The 20,085-nt window shown below is 39.5% G+C and overlaps 1 protein-coding gene across 1 annotated transcript; it reads right to left on the bottom strand.

The window, feature by feature from the left end:
* Positions 1-1,986: 1,986 nt before the first annotated feature.
* On the bottom strand, positions 1,987-14,276 carry LOC132151624 (immunoglobulin-like and fibronectin type III domain-containing protein 1). The gene is made up of 23 exons (XM_059559866.1): positions 14,186-14,276; positions 13,942-14,064; positions 13,701-13,840; positions 13,417-13,516; positions 13,264-13,305; positions 13,108-13,156; positions 12,769-12,949; positions 12,350-12,463; positions 12,086-12,248; positions 10,958-11,230; positions 9,978-10,433; positions 9,177-9,301; positions 8,920-9,061; positions 8,531-8,824; positions 8,036-8,332; positions 7,744-7,923; positions 7,505-7,633; positions 7,044-7,352; positions 4,565-4,650; positions 4,270-4,462; positions 3,664-3,960; positions 3,230-3,556; positions 1,987-2,753 (listed from the first exon to the last, which is right to left on the bottom strand). The coding sequence occupies exons 1-23, from the start codon at positions 14,232-14,234 to the stop codon at positions 2,749-2,751; spliced, it is 4,074 nt and encodes a 1,357-aa protein (XP_059415849.1). The 5' UTR covers positions 14,235-14,276; the 3' UTR covers positions 1,987-2,748.
* Positions 14,277-20,085: the final 5,809 nt, after the last annotated feature.

The following is a 20,085-nucleotide window of genomic DNA, read 5'->3' as shown; positions in this document are numbered from 1 at the left end:
GATCAAGGCTAGCTACTACTTTTTCTTCTTCGTCTCGTCTTTGCTTCTGTTCACCTTTGTATTTGGCAGATCCGCCGGGTTCCGCAGGAAGTTAGATAAACTAGAGGGGTCAAAGTTTATATGACGCCATAGAAGGGGCGACAAAACGGAAATAAAGAAACGTGCCGTGTCTTCTAATTAAACTATAATTTTCTCCGGATTTGAAAGTTTGTGGAAACTTTCGGGATAATGTAAGTACACAACTAAAAAATATATATAACATAGATATAGTGATTTCTGCTATTTTTAAAGCAGAAAAATTACATATTGCGCCTTCAATATCAAATCACAGCAAGGCTCAAAATGCATGTCATTGCTAAAAAAAGCATATATCATTATTTGCCATTACCTGTCCCTATAGTAGCTGTTGCTTGGTAATAATTTGCTGCTCTCAGAAATAACTAATTTTGATTAGCCAATTATATTTTTGAATCCATGCTAAATAAAAGTAATAATTTCTTTCAAAAAAAAAAAAAATAACAATGTTACGAAATATTTTATTTATCATAGAATCCTGAAAAATGTATCATGGGTTCCAAAACAATATTTATCAGCACGACTGTTTACAACATTATTAATAAATCAGAAAATTATATTGATTTCTGAAGGGGTCATGTGACACTGAAGATTGGAGTAATGGCAGATGGAAATTCAGCTTTGCCACCACCGGAATAAATTGTTTTAAAGTGTATTCAAATAATAATAATAATAATAATAATAATAAAACATTATTTTAAATTGCAATAATATAAATTACTTGCTATAATGGCAATCACAATGTTACTATTTTTACTGTATTTCTGATCAAGTAAATGCAAAACTGATGAGCATAAGACAATTCTTTAAACAATAATATTATACAAATATTATACATAAATTCATGTGTAAATATGTGTGTGTGTGTGTGAGATATATACTATATATATACTGAACGGTATAATTGTCCCTACATGACTGACTGTGCTAGTTTCATGTGTTTTATATGAATATGCAGTCTCTTTCTTCTTACATTAATAATTTCCTTCTCACATTTATAGTTTAAACTCAGTTCAGTATTTAATTCCAATTTATTTATATATTTGGTAAGAAGTCATATAATAATTGAGATAATGTACAGAGCTGATTATTATGCTTCAGTCAACCCCTCTGGGTCATTATGAAAACTGACTGCACATTTTCCCATGCATGGTTTATAATAACAAATTATAACTTTAGAAAATGTTCATACTTTTTAATTCTTTAATGAATAATAAAACTGAAAATGTTTAAACATGGTTGTTTTTGCCAAAACATTTCATTTGACAATATTAAATTGGAATTCATTTATAAAATGTGTTTTGATGTTTCAGTTTGAAAATAATGCATATTTTAGGTTTTACAGACAGTTAAACTTGTTACAATATATCATGTACTTAATCAGACAAACAGCTTTAAGAATCAATAAACCACACTTGAGTTAATCTTTGTTAATTTGTGCAGTCAGCTGTCTAGTTTTGCTTTGGTCAGTTATCTGTTATCTAGCTATCTAGTTCACTGTTGTTTTGTTTATGCATTTACAAATTATAGCCAGAACCCACATGACAAAGTTCATTTGTCCTGCAGTTAGTTTAAATATATATTTCTATTTGTTTTTAATAAAAACTTTAATATGTACATATTGTGTATATGCAGTTGAAAGGACACATATGTTTGGAAGGCTAGTATAAGTTTTTGTGCTTGGTCAAGCCTAGTATAACTTTGAAAGCTTTTATTGCTCTCTCAAACTCCAGATTCATCCGCAAATAATGTTAGGGACAGGCACTACTTTCATTTGACATAATAGCACTAGATTATGTATGCTTTCTTCTTGTTGTCTGCTGGCATATTTTCACATATATGTTCACTTAAATCTCTTCAATCTACTAGCGGGCAATTCCCCATCTGCAGAGGCACTGCCATCTGTCCACATGACTTAGTCCCTCTCTGACCCCAGTACATGCTAACCCAGACATCTGCCATCAGGTTTATATGCATTTTCCATTTACTACCAGCATGCACTCTCGTCGCTGTAGGGGAAAGTTAATAATGGAAAGCTATAAAGCAAGAATCAAGGCCAGGTCTATGAAAAATAAAACACTTTTATGCCTTTTTTTCTTGCATTTGGTGACATAAAAATGCCTCAGAGTAACATATTCTGTACTGATTTTGGAAATGCTTTTACCAATGGGGAGATTTCAACAATCCTTGCTGGTTGGAGGTTGAAGGGATATTTTATGATCATGGTTTATGGGCAACTTAAAATATTTACAGGGAAAGTTATTGCACAGCACTGACATTTGCAAGCAGGTTTACTAGCTAATAAGAGCAAATGTAACTTGTTTTCACTTTTAAGTGTTTATAACATTTGCCCTAGTGGGGTCACATAAAACATAATAGTAAAAGATACATTTGGAGACCAATATTTGTCACCACTGTATGGCTTATAAAGTTTTATCAACAGTAAGTTTGTGGCACTACGTTTAATTCACTCCTTTTTATTAGTGACGGCAATCAATGATGGCAACTTACAGACAAGGAAATACAACGATCAACTGATAAAAGTTGCATAAATGCTTTGATATGAACAAAATATTGTACTTGACTCAATTAAATCAAATGTGCAGTAGACCTTAATAAATGTAAAATGCCTAGCAGATGAGTCAATGGAGTCTTCCAGATGTCATAGGTATTTCACTCTGAAAATTAAAAAGCAGAAATTAAATTTAATTAAGGATTTAATACCTTTAATACTTTTCCCAATCAGAATGTTTAGAGCATTATAAATTACACACCATTATATTATATTATATTACTTTTCCAACATAATTTTTTAACAAAAAACATTGGTAAAATATATATTTGAGAGTCTTAGACCTTTCCAACGATATATAGTTTGTCAAGATTAGATTAGATTTAATTGTAATATAGTGAAGTAAATGTAGGCATCCCATATACGGGACAGAGTGACAGTTAAAGGGATATACTGTATATATATATATATATATATATATATATATATATATAGAGAGAGAGAGAGAGAGAGAGAGAGAGAGAGAGAGACTTATTTATAGAGCATCTCCACAAGTGTAAATGTAGCTCAACTTGTATGTACACTTATATAAGACCAAGTCAAACTACAGCTGGTGTTTTCACACATATTCTGTAAACATACCTAAGATTGTCAGCTGTGTGCTGCATTCAGCACAGCCTAAAGAGTTTTCTGCTACTACTCTGTATTCTCCATTGTCTTTGGCACCGACTCTCAAGATGAGCATGGAACAAACACCACAGGTGTTAGTGATGTAGTAGTTGGTGTCAGTGTTAAGGCTAACATTGTTGTGGTACCAGGTGACATGAGGTGTGGGGTAGCCTTTCACAGCACAGCTCATGAAGCACTCATATTTCTCTGGGATTGTGTGCGTTTTCAAAGGAACCGTGAAAATGGGAGCAGAGTCAAAGTTGCAAGGTTTGGATGGGGCTAAGTTGAGGCTGAACTTTTCTGCAGGAGATAAGAACATATTAAATAGGACAAATAATCTTAAGGAGTACATTTAATATTCTTTATGGAGAGCAAATCAAAAGAGGTAGAAGTCTCAGCCAGCTCACCTTTCTTCTTTATAATGCCCCATGTTAGGGACTCAGAAGGTTCTGAAAGGCCTATGTCATTTTTGGCATACACACGAAAGTTATATTCCCTTCCTGGCATGATGTTGACTGCTGTGTAGTTGTTGTTGAACAAGCGGTCAGCGACTGTATGCCAGGTGCGTTTGATGGAGTCCCGTTTCATTACCATATAATGCAAGTGATTATCTCGTTTCTCATCAGGAGAAGGTTCCCAAGAAACTGTCAAGGTGCCAGGGACATTTTCTTCCAGCTCCACTGGGCCAGGTGGCTTTGGATCATCTGCAAACATGCCAGGTATCCACACAATCCATAATTGTCCTCATTATTATACTAGAAATTTTGCCAAGTAGTATGTGTTCCTTGATAAACACGTTTTTGGTCCTGGAACGGATAATAACAGCCACTGAAAAAATCTGAGTGAAAAGTTGCTGAAGACTCAGCATTAAGTCTAGCCCTGAAATCTGATTGGTTGATGTTGTTCCAGGACGTACAAGTATGTTTATCCGGAGAGACATTCTGCGAGCAAAATCATACTAAGCAAATTAGATTTCAGGCCTGATGCGCTTGGCTTTTATCTGTATCTCTCACCCGTCACTCTGATCTCAACACTGAAGGTCTCCTGACCCACTATGTTCTTGACAGTGATGGTGTAGATCCCACTGTCAGAACGCTCAGCACTGGGAATCAGGAGCTGGGACATCCCATCTGTATTGCTCACGGTCACACGTTTCGACACAGGTATTCCATCTTTCAACCATATTATAGTTGGCACTGGGGAAGCCTGCGAGTTCATATTTTATTAAAATCAGTAGAAAAGTGATCTGAGGATGGAAAATTGTCTGTTTATTAAATACTACCATTTTGTTCTATAGCTTTGGGATACCTCAAAGTTTATGTTGACCCGAGCAGAATTTTCAGCTCTCATGACCATAAAGCTCTTCATTTTGCGATTGGTGAAATTTGGCCTTACTGAAAAGAAGATTTGAGGAGTTGCAAATTATTCTTCATGTAATGAGATTTAAAGTAAAAAAAAAAGTGAATTCAAACGGATTATTAATTATTGAAAACTTTTTTCTTTCTTTCTTTTCTTGTCTTTCATATTTAAAAAAAAGCAAATGAATAAATAAAAAGCCCTGGCTACGTGTTCTGTACTAGACTAACTGAGACTTGTCATGGCACTTGTATACTGTTGTTGTTCTCTTGTTGGTCTGATTGCTTCTATTGTTCTCATTTGTAAGTCGCTTTGGATAAAAGCGTCTGCTAAATGATTAAATGTAAATGTAAATGTAAAACAAATACAACAAGTCAAAACTTTGGACACACATGCACATTTTTATCAGCCCTATTTTCCAAAATTTTGATTAATAATAAAGCCTTCTATAAAACTATGTACTTCTCTCAACTAACTCAACTAAAATGTGTGGGGCATCATAGGATGTTTTAAAAAAAATTGTTCTTATGTATACTAAGCCCCTTTTTTGGTAATTTAGTTTGTAAAGAAAATACTGGTACAATTTATATTTATTAAAAAAAAAATAGCATTCATGCAAATTTTTAAAGTCTTCAAATCACATTGGATAAAAGCTTTTGCCAAATGCATAAATGTAATTTAAATGTTAAAATTCACAAGATATGTAAATGTAGAGATCAGGGACGTGCACAGACATTTTGAGGGGCAGGGGCTCAAGTGAAATAAAGGGCACTTCTCATAATTAGTTTTTTTTTTTTTTTTTAAACAAAAAAGTATGTGTGTGTGTATATATATATATATATATATATATATATATATATATATATATATATATATATATATATATATATATTGACGCAACTCTGACTTCCTTTTAAAAAAAATAATTTAAAAAGTTAATTAATTTTATCTTCCTCAAACTCACGCAATTGTTTCATTTTCAAAAGATGTCTACAAAATAATCAGTTCACAGAAACCATGGTCTCCTTAGTATTCACTAGGTTTATAGAGCAGCAAAGGAAACCATTCCACAATGTGCATGTTTTGAAAACATTTTCTATGCTACTAGTTTCAAGTATATATGAAGAGTTCAGATGCAAAAGTCTCTAAGTGCCATCTGAAATTTTCTTATGAGCTTTTTTTTTCAAGCTCGTATTTAAGTTCAGTAATTTAACTTAAATGACAATTAATAGGTAATTTTCATTGCCAGTAATGTGAAATAAGTGAACATAAACATACAAGCTTGATAAAAATGATCATTATTGAAGGAAATTTCAGATGGCACTTAGAGGATTTTTCATCTGAACTCTTCATATTTAGAATTACCTAAATAACTGCATCAAACAGAGGGGCGTGTTTTACTAATAATTTGTTTATTTTTGCAAAAGGCACTACATCGTTTTAATTATTTTGGTGTTATTAGAATACATAACACTTTAAAATAAAACTTAACAAAATAATTGAGTAAAAATTCAATAAAAGCCAATGTCATGCATGTATTTGTGGTGGTATGGAATACTATTATATAAAGGTTTCGAGGAAATAAAAAAAGTTAAATTACTTAAATAGTTAATTTATAAATATTGTTATTTTTAAAGTTTAATGTTAACTTATTTCTACTCAGTTTTATTTATTAATGTACCAGATGAAGTTACTCAGATTTACTACATTTTTTAGAGTGTATCCTCCATCTGTTTGCATCTGTAGATTTCTTCTAAATTCACCAATTTAGATTTCTAAATTTCAGGGGGAAAGACTCTTGATGTAAGTCAATAAGTGGGGACGTTCTGTATGCAAATTAGGCGTCAACTCGTTAAAATGCGCACATTTGCATCTAATTGACAGGGAAATGCAGGTAAATAGGATAAACAAAATAACTAAAGCATATCACCTGGTGGTGATATATGCTTATTTTATTAACTTATTTTATTACATGGCTTGGTTGAATTCCGATGTAGAATGCGGTCTGTTATAACCAACAGACCGCTGTGCGGAGTATAACAGACCTTTGCCATGAAAAACAGAGCGTTGCTATGGACTCACAGGATTCTAACCATAGAGACGGAATTTTCTTTAGCGGAAGCAATACAATCGGGTTTAACAATCGGGGGAGAGGGAGCGCTTCAGAACTCCTGACCTGATATTTAGATACTATATTTTAATAAATATATTTGTTTGACAGGGAAGCTGTGTGCAAACTGAAATATATATTATTTTTCAAAAATAAAAAAAAAGCATCCCAGAAAAAAGGGTACTTTCTCTCCAGGAATAAAAAGGGCAGGTGCTCAAGCCCCCTTTCATGTCTATGTGTGCACGTGCCTGGTAGAGATGTATCATCTAAACGTTTGACAGGTAATGTACACATTATAAAAAATATATATTCATAATATACCAGGTGGAGGCATGGCAATGATGTAGTTGTCCAGTTCTCGGGGTTCCCCATCACCTCCTTCATTGGTTGCAACCACTCGGACCCAGTACATAGCCATAGATTTAAGGCCAAGAATTGTAAAGGATGTTGAAATGAGTGGGTTAGAGTTGCAGCGACCCCATTCTGTGTTCTCAGCTGGCCTTAATTCAACAAAATAACCTTTAGCTTCATCCTGGACACCTTCCTCCTCCTTTGGTTTAGTCCAACTCAGAGACAAAGAGGTATTGGTGGAATCTGTGACTTTCAGGTCAGTGACTTTACTAGGGGGTTCTGAAATCCCAAATTGAAGCACAAAAAGGTCAAGGTAGTTCAAGTTGTAGAATTATGATTTTTTTTCTTGTTAATTTGTTCTTTGTTCCAGCAAGTTTTGAACATCCAACATCTGTGTTAATGTGATAACTCTTTAAGTATTGTTGACTTACTTTTTGGATCTCTGGCTATCACAAATTCAGAGGGTGTGCTTGGTTCTCCAGCACCAGAGAAGTTGATGGCTGACACACGGAATTCATATTCCATTCCTTCAACCACATCTTTCACATCATACTGTTTTCCTTGGAGAGGACAATGAGTGAAATAAGGGTAAGTAGAACCAGGCATGTTTTATAGAAATCACTAAATGGCAGATCAAAAGCACTTTAAGATCTGCAAAATATGAGAAAACCTTTGATTGGCTCATCAGGGGGGTTCACTTGACCCCATAAGTTGCTGCCCCGTTTGCGTTTCTCCATATTGTAGCCAACGATGTTGGTTCCACCGGTGTTGGTGGGAGGGGACCATGCCAAAGTGATACAGTTCTTGATGGCACTGACCACTTTGGGTGTAGATGGTGGTCCAGGATATGCTGTAAAAAATTAATCCTTTAAATGGAACAGTTTCTATGATGATAAGTGTTTACTTACATTTACAGTGAAACCTTAATTCTCTATTTAAGATCTAAACACATGCAACCTCACCTTTGGTGCCAGCCTGGATGTCATTTGTCTCAAAAACGTCACTGGTGCCCTCTGCAGTCACGGCCCTGATGCGGTAGCAGTACCTTCTTCCAAGGTCCACGTCAGTGTCCTTATAATGGGGCTCACCAGGGATATTTCCAATCTTCGCCCAGGTGTTGCGTCCAATTTGGTTACGCTCAATGTAGTAGTTTTTTATAGGAGAACCACCATCATCCTTTGGGGGCCTCCACTTGAACTCCACACAGGATGCTGAGGCTTCTAATACTTCAACAGGTCCCATTGGATTGGTGGGTTTATCTGAATTTCAAGAAAGAAATACTAAGTTATTGTTGGTCTTTGTTCAAGGCGATGTATACAAATGCCTTGTGGATTATAAATATGATTATATTTGTAAATTCCATTAAGGACAGGCTATTTTATATTTTATTTTTACTATATAAAAACAGCATTCTTCTTAATTACATGTGAATATTACACGGCCTTTCATGTACCAACCTAGAACGATGAGTCTTGAAAGGGCCTCAGTGGTTCCAAACTCGTTTTTGAGCTTCAGCTTTATTTCTCCACTGTCTTTGCGCTGACATTTCACAAGTAGAAGGCGACTGTGACTGCCTGACTTCTCAATCTTGATGTGTTTATCCTCAAGCATCTCCTCACCCTCATTGTACCATTGCACTTTAATTGGCTCACGACCTACAAAGTCCATTTTGAAGGTTGCTTTTTGGCCAACCTTGATTAACACAGGCTCTGAGAACTTGGCCAAGTCATCTTGATTCATCCTTGGTGGGTCTGAAAAACAATATACAATAGAGTTTATTTTTATTTTATTTTCTGATTAATCAGAAAATGCACCCCTATTTTTTTGTACATATAATGTTCATTACCTTCCACGACCAACATCGCCTCAGTTTTACGTCCATCTGCCTCAAAGCGGTACTTTCCACCATGGTCCTCTGTGCAGTTTGATACAATTAGTTTGTGGATTGTTCCTTCTTTGACAATCTTCAGATCATCTGTGGATGTTATCTAGATATTTCAACAGAATTATCACTTAATAAATACAGTCGCTAAATCATGTTTATTTATTTGGGTATTATTAATTATTACACTGGGACTTTGAGCATCAACAACCTGGGCTTACCTCTTTTCCATCCTTACACCAAATGCCATCACACTTCTCACTGCTGAGTTTGCACATCATTTCAGCTGACTGGCCTATGATGGCATGAACATCTGACAGTCCACTGGTGAAGTGAACTCCCGGATCTGAACAACAGGTACATTAACAAGAGTTTAAAGGTTATATCAAACTGAAACTTATGTCATCAGAAAAATTATGCATTGGCAAGATCTACAGAAAACAGGGCTGGGGAAAAAAATCTGTTTGTCGCACATGCATGTTTCTGCTGATATGGGCGGAACACCATCCTAAAATACTTTGAAAGTGTTTCTAGCATTACTATTTAGGGCGAAAAATGCTGCATGACCAGAGAAGTCTCAATCAAATAACCATTTTCTGCTTAGGGATTTAAAAAACATACAGCATAAATAGTAAAGCATATCCTCCAAGCTATTGATTTATTTAACTGGTTCTTATTAGTGAATCATAAACATACAGCATGACCAGAGATGTTCAGTTCCCAAACCAATGACTATTAGGAGGCGATTCTTTTTAGTGAATCAGCACCATACAGCATGACCAGTGAAGTCTGATTAATGAGTGAATGACATTTGATTCCTTTCTATTTAGTAAATTAAATCAATACAGAGTAACTGGTAACTGGTAAGTTCATTCACAGGTTTCGCGAAACAACTCAACAGATGAAGTCCCAAGACTTGATGAGTTATTTCTAATTAGTGAATTTAAAAATTACAGGATTGCTGTAGTTAAACATATATGTTGCCAAAAGAATCAGCTAATCGAAATGGTAAGTAATCTTACCGATAATGTTGTCTGGGACTAAGGGCCCAGTTCTCACTCTCTTCCTTGGCTCCTCACTGGGAGTCTCTTCCTCTGGTGGTGGTGAAGCAGCTTCCTCTGATTCTGATTGTTCCTCCTCCACCTCTGGCTCAGGTTCTGGCTCTGGCTCTTCTGCTATGGCTTCAGAGTCTGTCTTGGGTTCTTGTTTAGGCTTGTGCTTGGGTTTGGGTTTGGGTTTAGGTTTAGTTTTTGGTTTTGGTGGTTCTGGTGCAGCAGTTATTTTCTCAGCTGGTTTCTCTTCCTCTTTGGCAGCAGCCTCTTCAGCCTGAATCTGAATCTGTTCCATCCTCTCCTTGTGCTCCTTCTGCAGCTTCTCCTGCTGTTCTGCCGCAATCTTGATCAGGTCTGCGCCTCCACCTCCTGCTTGAGTGGTTTTGCGTGCTGCCTTCTTGCCCCTCTGGTTCGGATCTGGGTCAGCTGTTCCAAGGTCAGACCAACATAGGAATGAGGTGTTAATATTCTGGTCATTGAGTGGAAACTTGCTGGATGTCTACATGTCACTGCACACGTACGTCCTGCTCTCAATAAATTAATGTACATAAATGACAATTTGAACAATTCAAGCAATGCGTTTTCCTTTGTGCTCCTTATTCGTTTAGATTTAAAACATTTTATTGAAATTGTCAATTTTTGTGGTTTCAAAATTAATTATTTATTAGTGCTTGTCAGGTCGGTCCATGCTGCAGCAATCAATGTTCATTTAATTGTTCATTCATTCGAATAATCAAAACTTTTGCCTGTGAACAGAAGATTCTAATTTTGAATTTATTAATCAAATCTACTTTGAATCAATAAACTCGGAGATAAATGTGTCAATTGCTATGATATCAGTTAATTAATATTTCTCATGTGGCTTTTACTGTATATGCGAGGATCAGCACACTTTAACGTGTTTATCAATTGATCTGATAAATGTGGCTGATGTCTAAATTTGATCTTACCCTCCACTATCAGCCAGGCGTTACAGGACTTCATCCCAGCCACAGCTGCATAGATGCCTTTATCCACTTGCATACAGTCCTTCACCACCAGTTTATGGATTAGCATGTCCTCAGAGACAGAGATGTCATACTTTTCACCCTGTTCCAGGGCAACGTTCTTCCCTAGCCAAGAGATCTTAGGGAGCGGAGCAGATAAGACACACTCAAACACGGCATCCTCTCTTTCCACAGCCTTCACTTCCTGAATCTTTACCAAGAAATCTACCACTGGAACTGTTGAGGTAGAGGCAAAAACAAGCATGCTTTAACATAAAACTGTATTTTGTGAACATATACATTCATTGTTTTTATTCAAGTCAAATAAATATTTTAATAGGATGGTAACACTTTATTATATGGACCAATTCTCACTATTAACTAGTTGCTTATTAGCATGCCTATTATTAACATATATTCTGCATCCCTAATCCTACCCAATATCTAAATTTAACAACTACCTTACTAACTCTTAATAAGCAGCAAATTATGAGTTTATTAAGGCAAAAATCATAGTTAATAGTTTGTTAATAGCGAGGATTGGACCTTAAAATAAAGTGTGACCAATATGACAAGAGAAAAAGTATATTTCGAATAGTAGTCAGCACTCAAAATAGTTTTCCTACATATAAAGGCATAATTCATTTAGAAATTACAATTCATGTTCAGATCTCACATCACACTGGATTTTCTCTCTCCTGTGAAACACAAAAGGAGATCTTTTACACGAACCTCCATTCCAAGTAAAGAATTTTAAATAGCTGTTGACTTATAATGTTTCCTTTATTTGAATGTTTTAAATTTGAATCCAAGTGCAGGTAAGACCTGAAAACTAATGTGGTAATTTCAGTGTATAATTTAAGTTTCAGGTTGCTCAGCACATAAATCACATATCTTATGTCATATATCAATATCCACTTTCATTTTATGGAAAGTTCAGGCAATCTCCAAAATATTGTGTTTCACAGAAGAAATAATTCCTTAACATGATGGAAAAATGTGAGGCTGAGTAAATGCTGACAGAATTATCGTATATCCTTTTAATGTTACACTTTAATGTAAATATTATGGAAAGCTATTTCTTAAACTCACTTTTAAAGTCAGTGGAGAATACATTGACCCCCTCAATATCGACTTGATACAATCCAGCATCTTCTGCATTCAAGCCATATATGCTAAAGATGAATTTCCTGCCGACTTGACGCAGAGAATGCTTCTCATCTGTATCAATGTTAAATGGAACCATAACACCATCCTGTGACAAAAAATAAATAAAATAAAAATAAGATATGGATATGTTTCATAAAGTATTTTTAGCTGCAAAATGAAGTGATTAAAATGTGTCTATTGCTTAACCTTGAAGAGAAAGATTCTGGCATTGGGATCTTTAAGATCCATCTCAAATTCAAATTCGGCACATCCAGGCGTCTTGATTTCAATATGTCTCAGGTTGCTCAGGTGTTCGATGTACTGTTGGAGGAAAAGCAAGTTAAAAATATACTTTCGAAACTTTCAAAAGAGACCTCGGGGGCTAGATTTACAGAGGCATTTAGCACATGCACTTCTTGAGCAAAAATAGTAATAGAGACCAGTGAGATATTTCACACGTCACATTCATTTCCAGTGCCAGTGTATTTATATGTTGAAAACTATGACATTTGTTATTTTGTTTGATGGATTTGGTTAAGCCTTAGCAAAACTCTTTCTTTTTTATGAGGTATATGCATATCCCTCAACAGTACATAATCATTTTTCATCGTTTATTTGAAATGCACCTGCGACTGCTGCTCCTCTATTTCCTTTTTCTTCTCGTTCAGTTTCTTCAACATCCAGCGGAAGTCAGTCACCCCGTATTCAGCGCAGATGCGCTCATACTCCTTCTTATCAGCACTCAGCAACAGTTCCCAAAATTTCTCATCAACTTCTCCATCTTTCCTTTCCTCATTTTGTTCGACTCTGTGAAAACACAAAACACCATGAACACCCCTTCTAGGTAAATCCAGGGTCAGGCTGGACACATGCAGCTGCTTTTGCATTTCAAAAAACAAATCAACAGGCCATTCAGAATGCAAGTTGTGCTAGAACCATCATTGGTATGATCAGCAAGAACTCACCGGGTCCTCAGGGTCCTTTTTAAATCGGCTGCTGCTTTCTCTCGTTGCTCTGAAAGGAAATATAGTTGCACTATTCATCTTTATTATGCAGGGGAATGTTGCATTTAAAATATTTTGTTGTTTATTGCTTTATTCAAGACTTAAATGCAAACAGACCTAATCGTGCCTCCTGCATTGCTTTGGTCTTCTTGAACCCAACTGAAAAAAGAGAAACCGCAAACAAGTCAGATACATGACTCACTTGTTTTTATTGTACTTTATGTTTGCCACAAAATTCCCAGGTACAATTGTTAGAGGTTTTGTACTGACCTTCAATCACGTTGAGTGTGACTGTGACTATAGCACGTCCATATTCATTACTTGCATAGCATTTGTATGTGTCTGCTTGATCAACTCCAACATTGGGCATCTATTGAGCAACACAATTTTTTTTTTAGTAATACAGTAATACTCTATTGGTTTAAATAGATAATAGAACAGTTGTAAGTAAGAACTGTTCCTTTAAAAATTACAATTACATTAGAATTCAAAACACAAGTCGATTTTTTAATGAAACATTAATGCTATTAAACAAATAGCAGACAATACAGCACCTGTAATTGATGTTCTCCTAAGACTGGATCATACGAAGCAACATATCTTTCAGGATCAGATAGATCTCCATTGTTTCGATCCCATGTTACATTTGGTGTTGGATCTCCAGTGACGATGGCTTTGAAAACGGCAAGCTTTCCTGTGAGAGGGTTTAACAAAGTCTGTGTAAGTACTTCTGAAAATTCAGTCATTATGTCTGTTCTTTCAGCATTGAAGATGCTTTGACCTGCTGTACTGTACCTTCCTGAATAGTCAAGGCGATGGGTTTGCGAGAGAAGTCAGGATGACTTTTCTCAGCTGGGATTTTCTCCACAAACTGTGTGATCATTACTCCTGGGACTTTAGATCGCTTCTTAATGGCCACTGAAGAAAGAAAAGAGATTTTTAAAAGCTGTGATTAATGCTTGAATCAACGGATTTTGAAAAAGTTCTCAGAGTTTTTATTTATTTATTTTACTGAAGATGTATATAGATGAATATCTACCTTGCCCAGGGGCAGTGGGTTCCTTTTCCTTACTTTTTGTAAATTTCATCTTGGCATGTGGGATTCAGAATGGGATTCGGTCCTGTGGGTTGAATAACATTAGTTATCAAAAAATCATTATAACCACGAAATTGTAAGTCTTTTGCAGTTCCCCCAAATTCATTTACAAAATGAAAATGTTCATTGTTTACATTCTCATATTCTTCCAAATATGTATGAGTTTCTTTATTCTGAAGGAAGAAGATGAGATGGGGTATTTTGAATTCCTATTGCAAAAGGAATCTTTTACTCTATTTTAAAATCTATTAAGTTGACCGTACCATTACATCAGTGATTTGAGCTCAGTAATTGGATCAGAGAACAAATTTTTTTTTTTTTTTTTTTTTTTTTTTTTTTTAACCATTGATTTTAGAAATCAGCCTAAATTATTCATTCCCGAATTGGACTGATTTATGATTTGTGTTTGTTTTAATCTCTTTACTATAAATTGCATGCACTTCTTTTGTGAAATGTATTTTGTGGATTTCAGCATTCCACAAAAAAAAATATATATATGTATATAGATTGGAAGGATCTAATAATGTAAATCATATTTTATTGATTCATTTTTTATATATATATTTGTTTAATTAAAAAAAAATGGAAATTTGAAATGTATTCTAACTATAGTTCCTTTTTAGGAACTCGAGCTGCGTCGAAACGCTTTTGGGGAACGTCCCTGACGAGACCGACTCTGAATATTGTGTGCAATCAGTCCATCGGAAAGGCGTGACGTCACGGGCGGGGTGACGTAGCGACCAGGAAGCTATAAAAGCACGTGCCGTGCAGCTGGCTTCAGCTTCGAATCTGTCAGCAAGCGCTCTGTGTGTGCATGTGCAAAAGTCTGTCCTGTTGGTCCTATTTATTGTTGTCTGTCCCTTAGCTTAAAAAGATCGCTAAAACAGCTCAATATGCCTAAGCAGAAGCAAAAGACCAAACATTTGAAGAGCGATTTCAAGCCGCGTTACAGACTGTGCGTGGCTTGCCTGGGATCGAAGCACGCTGAGTCGGCTCTCGAGGGGGCCGGCTGCCCGCATTGCGAACGTTTGCCAGTGCGGACGCTTCGATCCCGGAGGGCTCTCTTCGAGGAGGGAGCCTTCACCAGCGTTCCTCGCGGTGCTGGCCCCGCTTCTGCCGAGGCAGAGCGGCTGCTGCACTCGTGGGGTTCGCAGGTGGATCTGTCAGAAGGAATGGAGACGGGCCAGTCCTTATCTCCTTCCTCATCTGCCAGATCCGGCGCCCAAGCCCTGGGTTCGGAAGCACGCTCGTCGGTTTCTTCCCCCCAGGGTGAGGGATCAGCTCTTCACCTCTCGTCCTCTGAGGAGGTCGATGTGGAGACTGTTGTTGGGGATTCGCCACCCCTGTCGCCCCAGTATGAGGAGCTTTTGGAGGTGGTCACGCGGGCAGTAGATAAATTAAAAATCGACTGGCCTGCTGAAAAACAGTCTGAGCAGCAGAGAAGCAAGTTAGACGAACGCTTTCTGCGGCCGAAGCAACCACCTCCACGTCGGAGCCTTCCGTATTTTCCCGATCTCCATGATGAGTTATCGAGATCGTGGAATCACCCGTATTCGACCCGCCTCTTTGGCCCTGATTCACTATATTATGGCAACGTGATGGGGCTGGGAGAGCGTGGTTATAGAGCGATGCCACGGGTTGAACAGACGCTCGCGGGCTATCTGTCACCCGTTTCGGCCTCGTCTCTAAAGGCTCCGACATTGCCCACTAAGCCGCTTAGAGTTACATCATCGCTAGTGGGCAAAGGTTATGTGGCAGCAGGTCAGGCTGGGGCGTGCCTTCATACTATGGCAGTCCTGCAAGCTTATCAGGCTGACCTGCTGAGAGATGTCGATGAGGGGGAGGGGATTAAGTCTGAAGAGATTGAAGAACTCAGAAAGACCGCTGATCTCTCCCTCCGCGCCACTAAGGAGACCGCTCGCGCAATTGGGCGGTCTATGGCAGCCTTAGTGGCCGCGGAGAGGCATTTGTGGCTGACCCTGTCAGAAATTAAAGAACGAGACAGGGTCTGCCTCCTGGACGCCCCGCTTCAAGCCTCGGGCCTGTTCGGCGACACAGTTAATACTGTCGTCGACAGGTTCCAGGAGGCGCACAAGCAGGCAGCGGCGTTCCAGAGTTTCCTCCCTCGTCGCTCTCGTGGTAAATCTGGGCGGGAGATGACCACGCCACATACCGGCTCCTCACACCGGGAAGCGCAAAAGCAGAGCGTCGCCACTCGTGCTCCCCCACGTCGGGGCCGAGGGCAACGACGCTCTGAGTCGGGGGCTTCTAGGGCGAAAACCGATTTAAGATCTGTCATCGAAGCCCGGAAGTCCTCGACGAAGAGATCCTGACGCCAGGATCCAGAGGGTAGCCCCTGCTGGGGTAGAGCGCGGTTCACCTCATTACACGGTGCCCGTCTCACCTCAGTACCCTCAGGAGGTCGGTCTGCCAACCCTGCCAGAGCTTCAGGGCGCAGCGGCCTCCAGCGAGCGCCACTCCCAGTTACTTCCGCCCGTGAGCGTAGCGGAGCTGGGATGCTCGCCGCCCCTTCGGGGGCCTCTTACACCAGAGGTCAGTCTCGAGAGACTGATTCCCTTAGTAGATTATTTAGCAGCGTGGAAGCTACTGCCAAATGTATCTCAATGGGTCCTGCGTACAATAGAAAGAGGCTATTGCATTCAGTTCGGTCATCCACCACCGAAGTTCAACGGGGTTACACCGACTGTGGTCGGCCCCCAGCAGGCTCTGGTTATGGAACAAGAAGTGAATACCCTATTAAGGAAGGAGGCCATCGAGGTGGTCCCTCCTCTAGACAGGGAATCCGGATTTTACAGCCGGTATTTCATAGTTCCAAAGAAGGATGGGGGGTTGCGTCCGATCTTAGACTTGCGTCTCCTGAACCGCTCAGTTATGTCACTGAAGTTCAAGATGCTCACTGTCAACCAGGTTGTAGCTCAAATCAGATCCGAGGACTGGTTTGTCACAATAGATCTCAAAGACGCATACTTCCACATATCCATCCTTCCACAACACAGGAAGTTTCTGAGGTTCGCTTTCGGGGGCAAAGCTTATCAATATCGAGTACTTCCCTTTGGCCTCGCACTCTCACCCCGCACGTTCACGAAATGTATGGATGCGGCTCTGGTATCCCTCCGTATGCAGGGCATCCGCATTTTAAATTATATCGACGATTGGTTGATCCTAGCTCAATCAGAGCAGATGGCGGCTCGACATCGAGATGTCGTTCTCGCACACATGGGGGAGCTGGGTTTGAGACTAAACGCCAAGAAGAGTGTACTTTCTCCAGTTCAGAGAACCACCTATCTAGGCGTAGTGTGGAATTCGACCACGATGCAGGCACGCTTGTCTCCTGCTCGGATCGAGTCGATCCTCACATCAGTCGAGAGAGTCAAAGAAGGCCAGTCACTCACTGTCAAACAATTCCAGAGATTGTTAGGGCTGATGGCAGCTGCGTCCAACGTGATACCTTCACAGGCGCAGGGCACGATAATTCACCCTCGCCCGGAGTTGTGGAAGCTGTGGGTGTGGCCCCTGAGGGGGCACAGCTATTAGCAGCTGGTCTCTCAACCGAGGTTGTTGAGACCCTACTCCAATCCAGAGCTCCCTCTACGAGGAAACTGTATGCCCTGAAGTGGAAGCTCTTCACTTCATGGTGCAGAGACCGCCAGCTTGACCCAGCAGACTGCCCAGTTGGTACAGTTCTGGAGTTTTTACAAGCCAGGCTCTCTGCGGGGTTATCCCACTCCACCTTAAAGGTTTTCGTGGCGGCCATAGCTGCTTTCCACGTCCCTTTCAATGGTCAGTCAGTGGGTAGACACCCCCTAGTTACACGTTTCCTCCGCGGTGCGCTGAGGCTGAGACCTCCAGTATGATCCCGTGTTCCCCCCTGGGATTTGGTTGTGGTTCTAGAGGCTCTTTGTAAAGCTCCATTCGAGCCAATACAAGATATCTCAGATAGACATCTGACATTTAAAACTGCCCTGTTACTGGCAATCACCTCACTAAAGAGAGTTGGAGATCTTCAGGCCCTTTCGGTGGCCCCTACCTACTTAGACTTTGCCCCTGGTATGGCCAAAGCATTCTTATACCCTCGAGCGGGTTACGTTCCGAAGGTTCCCTCTGTTACACCACAACCTATCGTACTGCAGGCCTTCTGTCCTCCTCCCTTTCGGGAGCCAGACCAAGAGAAGCTAAACTGTATGTGTCCAGTGCGAGCACTGGACGCATACGTCCACAGAGCTGCCCTGTGGAGAAAATCAGACCAATTGCTTGTTTGCTACGGTCCTTCTAACAAGGGTTCTCCTGCCACCAAGCAGACCCTTAGTCGTTGGATAGTCGAGGCTATCAACATCTCCTATGAGTCCTCTGGTCTTCCCCCTCCTTTGGGGGCCAAGGCTCACTCTACTCGGAGTATGGCGGCCTCCAAGGCCTTCTCAGCAGGTGTGTCCCTCTTGGACATCTGCAACGCTGCGGGGTGGTCCACGCCCTCCACATTTGTCCGATTTTACGATCTTGACATGCGAGCCACGCCGGGCTCTTCTGTTCTCTCGTCTTAGCTGTGCTCTTTTGACTACACACTAGGCAGGGATTTGGAAGTCTGGCAGCGTGGGCACATCGTTCCCCAAAAGCGTTTTGACGCAGCTCGAGTTCCTGAAAAGGAACGTCTCAAGGTTACGTATGTAACCCTAGTTCCTTGAAGGAAAGAGACGCTGCGTCGCAGAGCCATACTCCCGGCACCCCTGCCGGCGCTTGCTTCCCTACTCGAAGCTGAAGCCAGCTGCACGGCACGTGCTTTTATAGCTTCCTGGTCGCTACGTCACCCCGCCCGTGACGTCACGCCTTTCCGATGGACTGATTGCACACGATATTCAGAGTCGGTCTCGTCAGGGACGTTCCCCAAAAGCGTTTCGACGCAGCGTCTCGTTCCTTCAAGGAACTAGGGTTACATATGTAACCTTGAGACGTTCTTTTGTTGTATTTGTTGATGTTGATGTGGTTAATCTTTCAGGTTTAGTGACTGTGGCAAAATTAGGGCAAAGTTTAAGAATATATTGCCTTTGGAAAAGTGCTAGACGTGGTTCTGATGAGGAAGCATAATGAATTTTTGACTCTGATCATGTCTGTTCCCTGAGGAAGGGAGAATGGGGGCTTAGCAGCAGGGCAGAGCTAAGCTAAGCTAAGCTAAGCGCTTCTGTCAGCTTTTCTCTACAGCAACATGAACACTTCAGCTGTCTAGAATGTAATTCATGGGCCAGTCACAGGAAGGGAAAAAAAGAGAGATGGCAACAGTGTCACTTACACCAATCCGCAACCTTGGGATTTAGGCAATTTTTCTGCTACAGGAATGTAATTCTGACACATTTCAAGTAAGCCTCATACCTCCTGAAATCTTTATTAGATGGGTTTCGTAGAATGCAGATTGAGACATTAATTGTGTCTGGATGTTATAGAACTAAATTGTTAGAAAGAAATATGCAGCAATAATGTTTTCTTTGGATTACAACTTTGATTCTTATTGAGAAAGGACAGGGTTTAACAAAAAAGCCTCATTAGATTTGTTTCTGGTGAACTGATGAGTGGTTGTGACCATGTAAATTGTATGAAAGAGCTAAACAGACATACATGAAACTACGTTAAAAAAGAATATTTAAGAAGTGTGTAATCAAATTCATCGAATGCAGTAGCACAATAGACTACATTCACAAAGAACTGTTATTGAAAATAGCATGAAAAAGATGCATTTAAATTGCCACATTCTTTAAAGTACGTAGTAATTTAAAGCGTCTGTAAATTTAGGACTTTGCTTCTCAATTAACATAGCATGTGCCCAGTGGTGTGAA

This window comes from Carassius carassius, chromosome 10 (genome assembly GCF_963082965.1).
Source record: "Carassius carassius chromosome 10, fCarCar2.1, whole genome shotgun sequence".
NCBI lineage: Eukaryota > Metazoa > Chordata > Actinopteri > Cypriniformes > Cyprinidae > Carassius > Carassius carassius.
Note: the sequence above shows the minus strand (reverse complement) of the source record. Positions and strands in the feature narration are given on the sequence as shown.

Bases quoted from the DNA above. Each gene is read 5' to 3' on its own strand.
- LOC132151624 (XM_059559866.1), bottom strand. From the start codon at position 14,234: ATGAAATTTACAAAAAGTAAGGAAAAGGAACCCACTGCCCCTGGGCAA. The intron at 13,517-13,700 runs GTGCTGTATTGT...GTTGCTCAATAG, and splicing joins TAGGAGAACATCAATTACAG to ATGCCCAATGTTGGAGTTGA. The intron at 8,825-8,919 runs GTAATGAACATT...ATTGTTTTTCAG, and splicing joins GGCGATGTTGGTCGTGGAAG to ACCCACCAAGGATGAATCAA.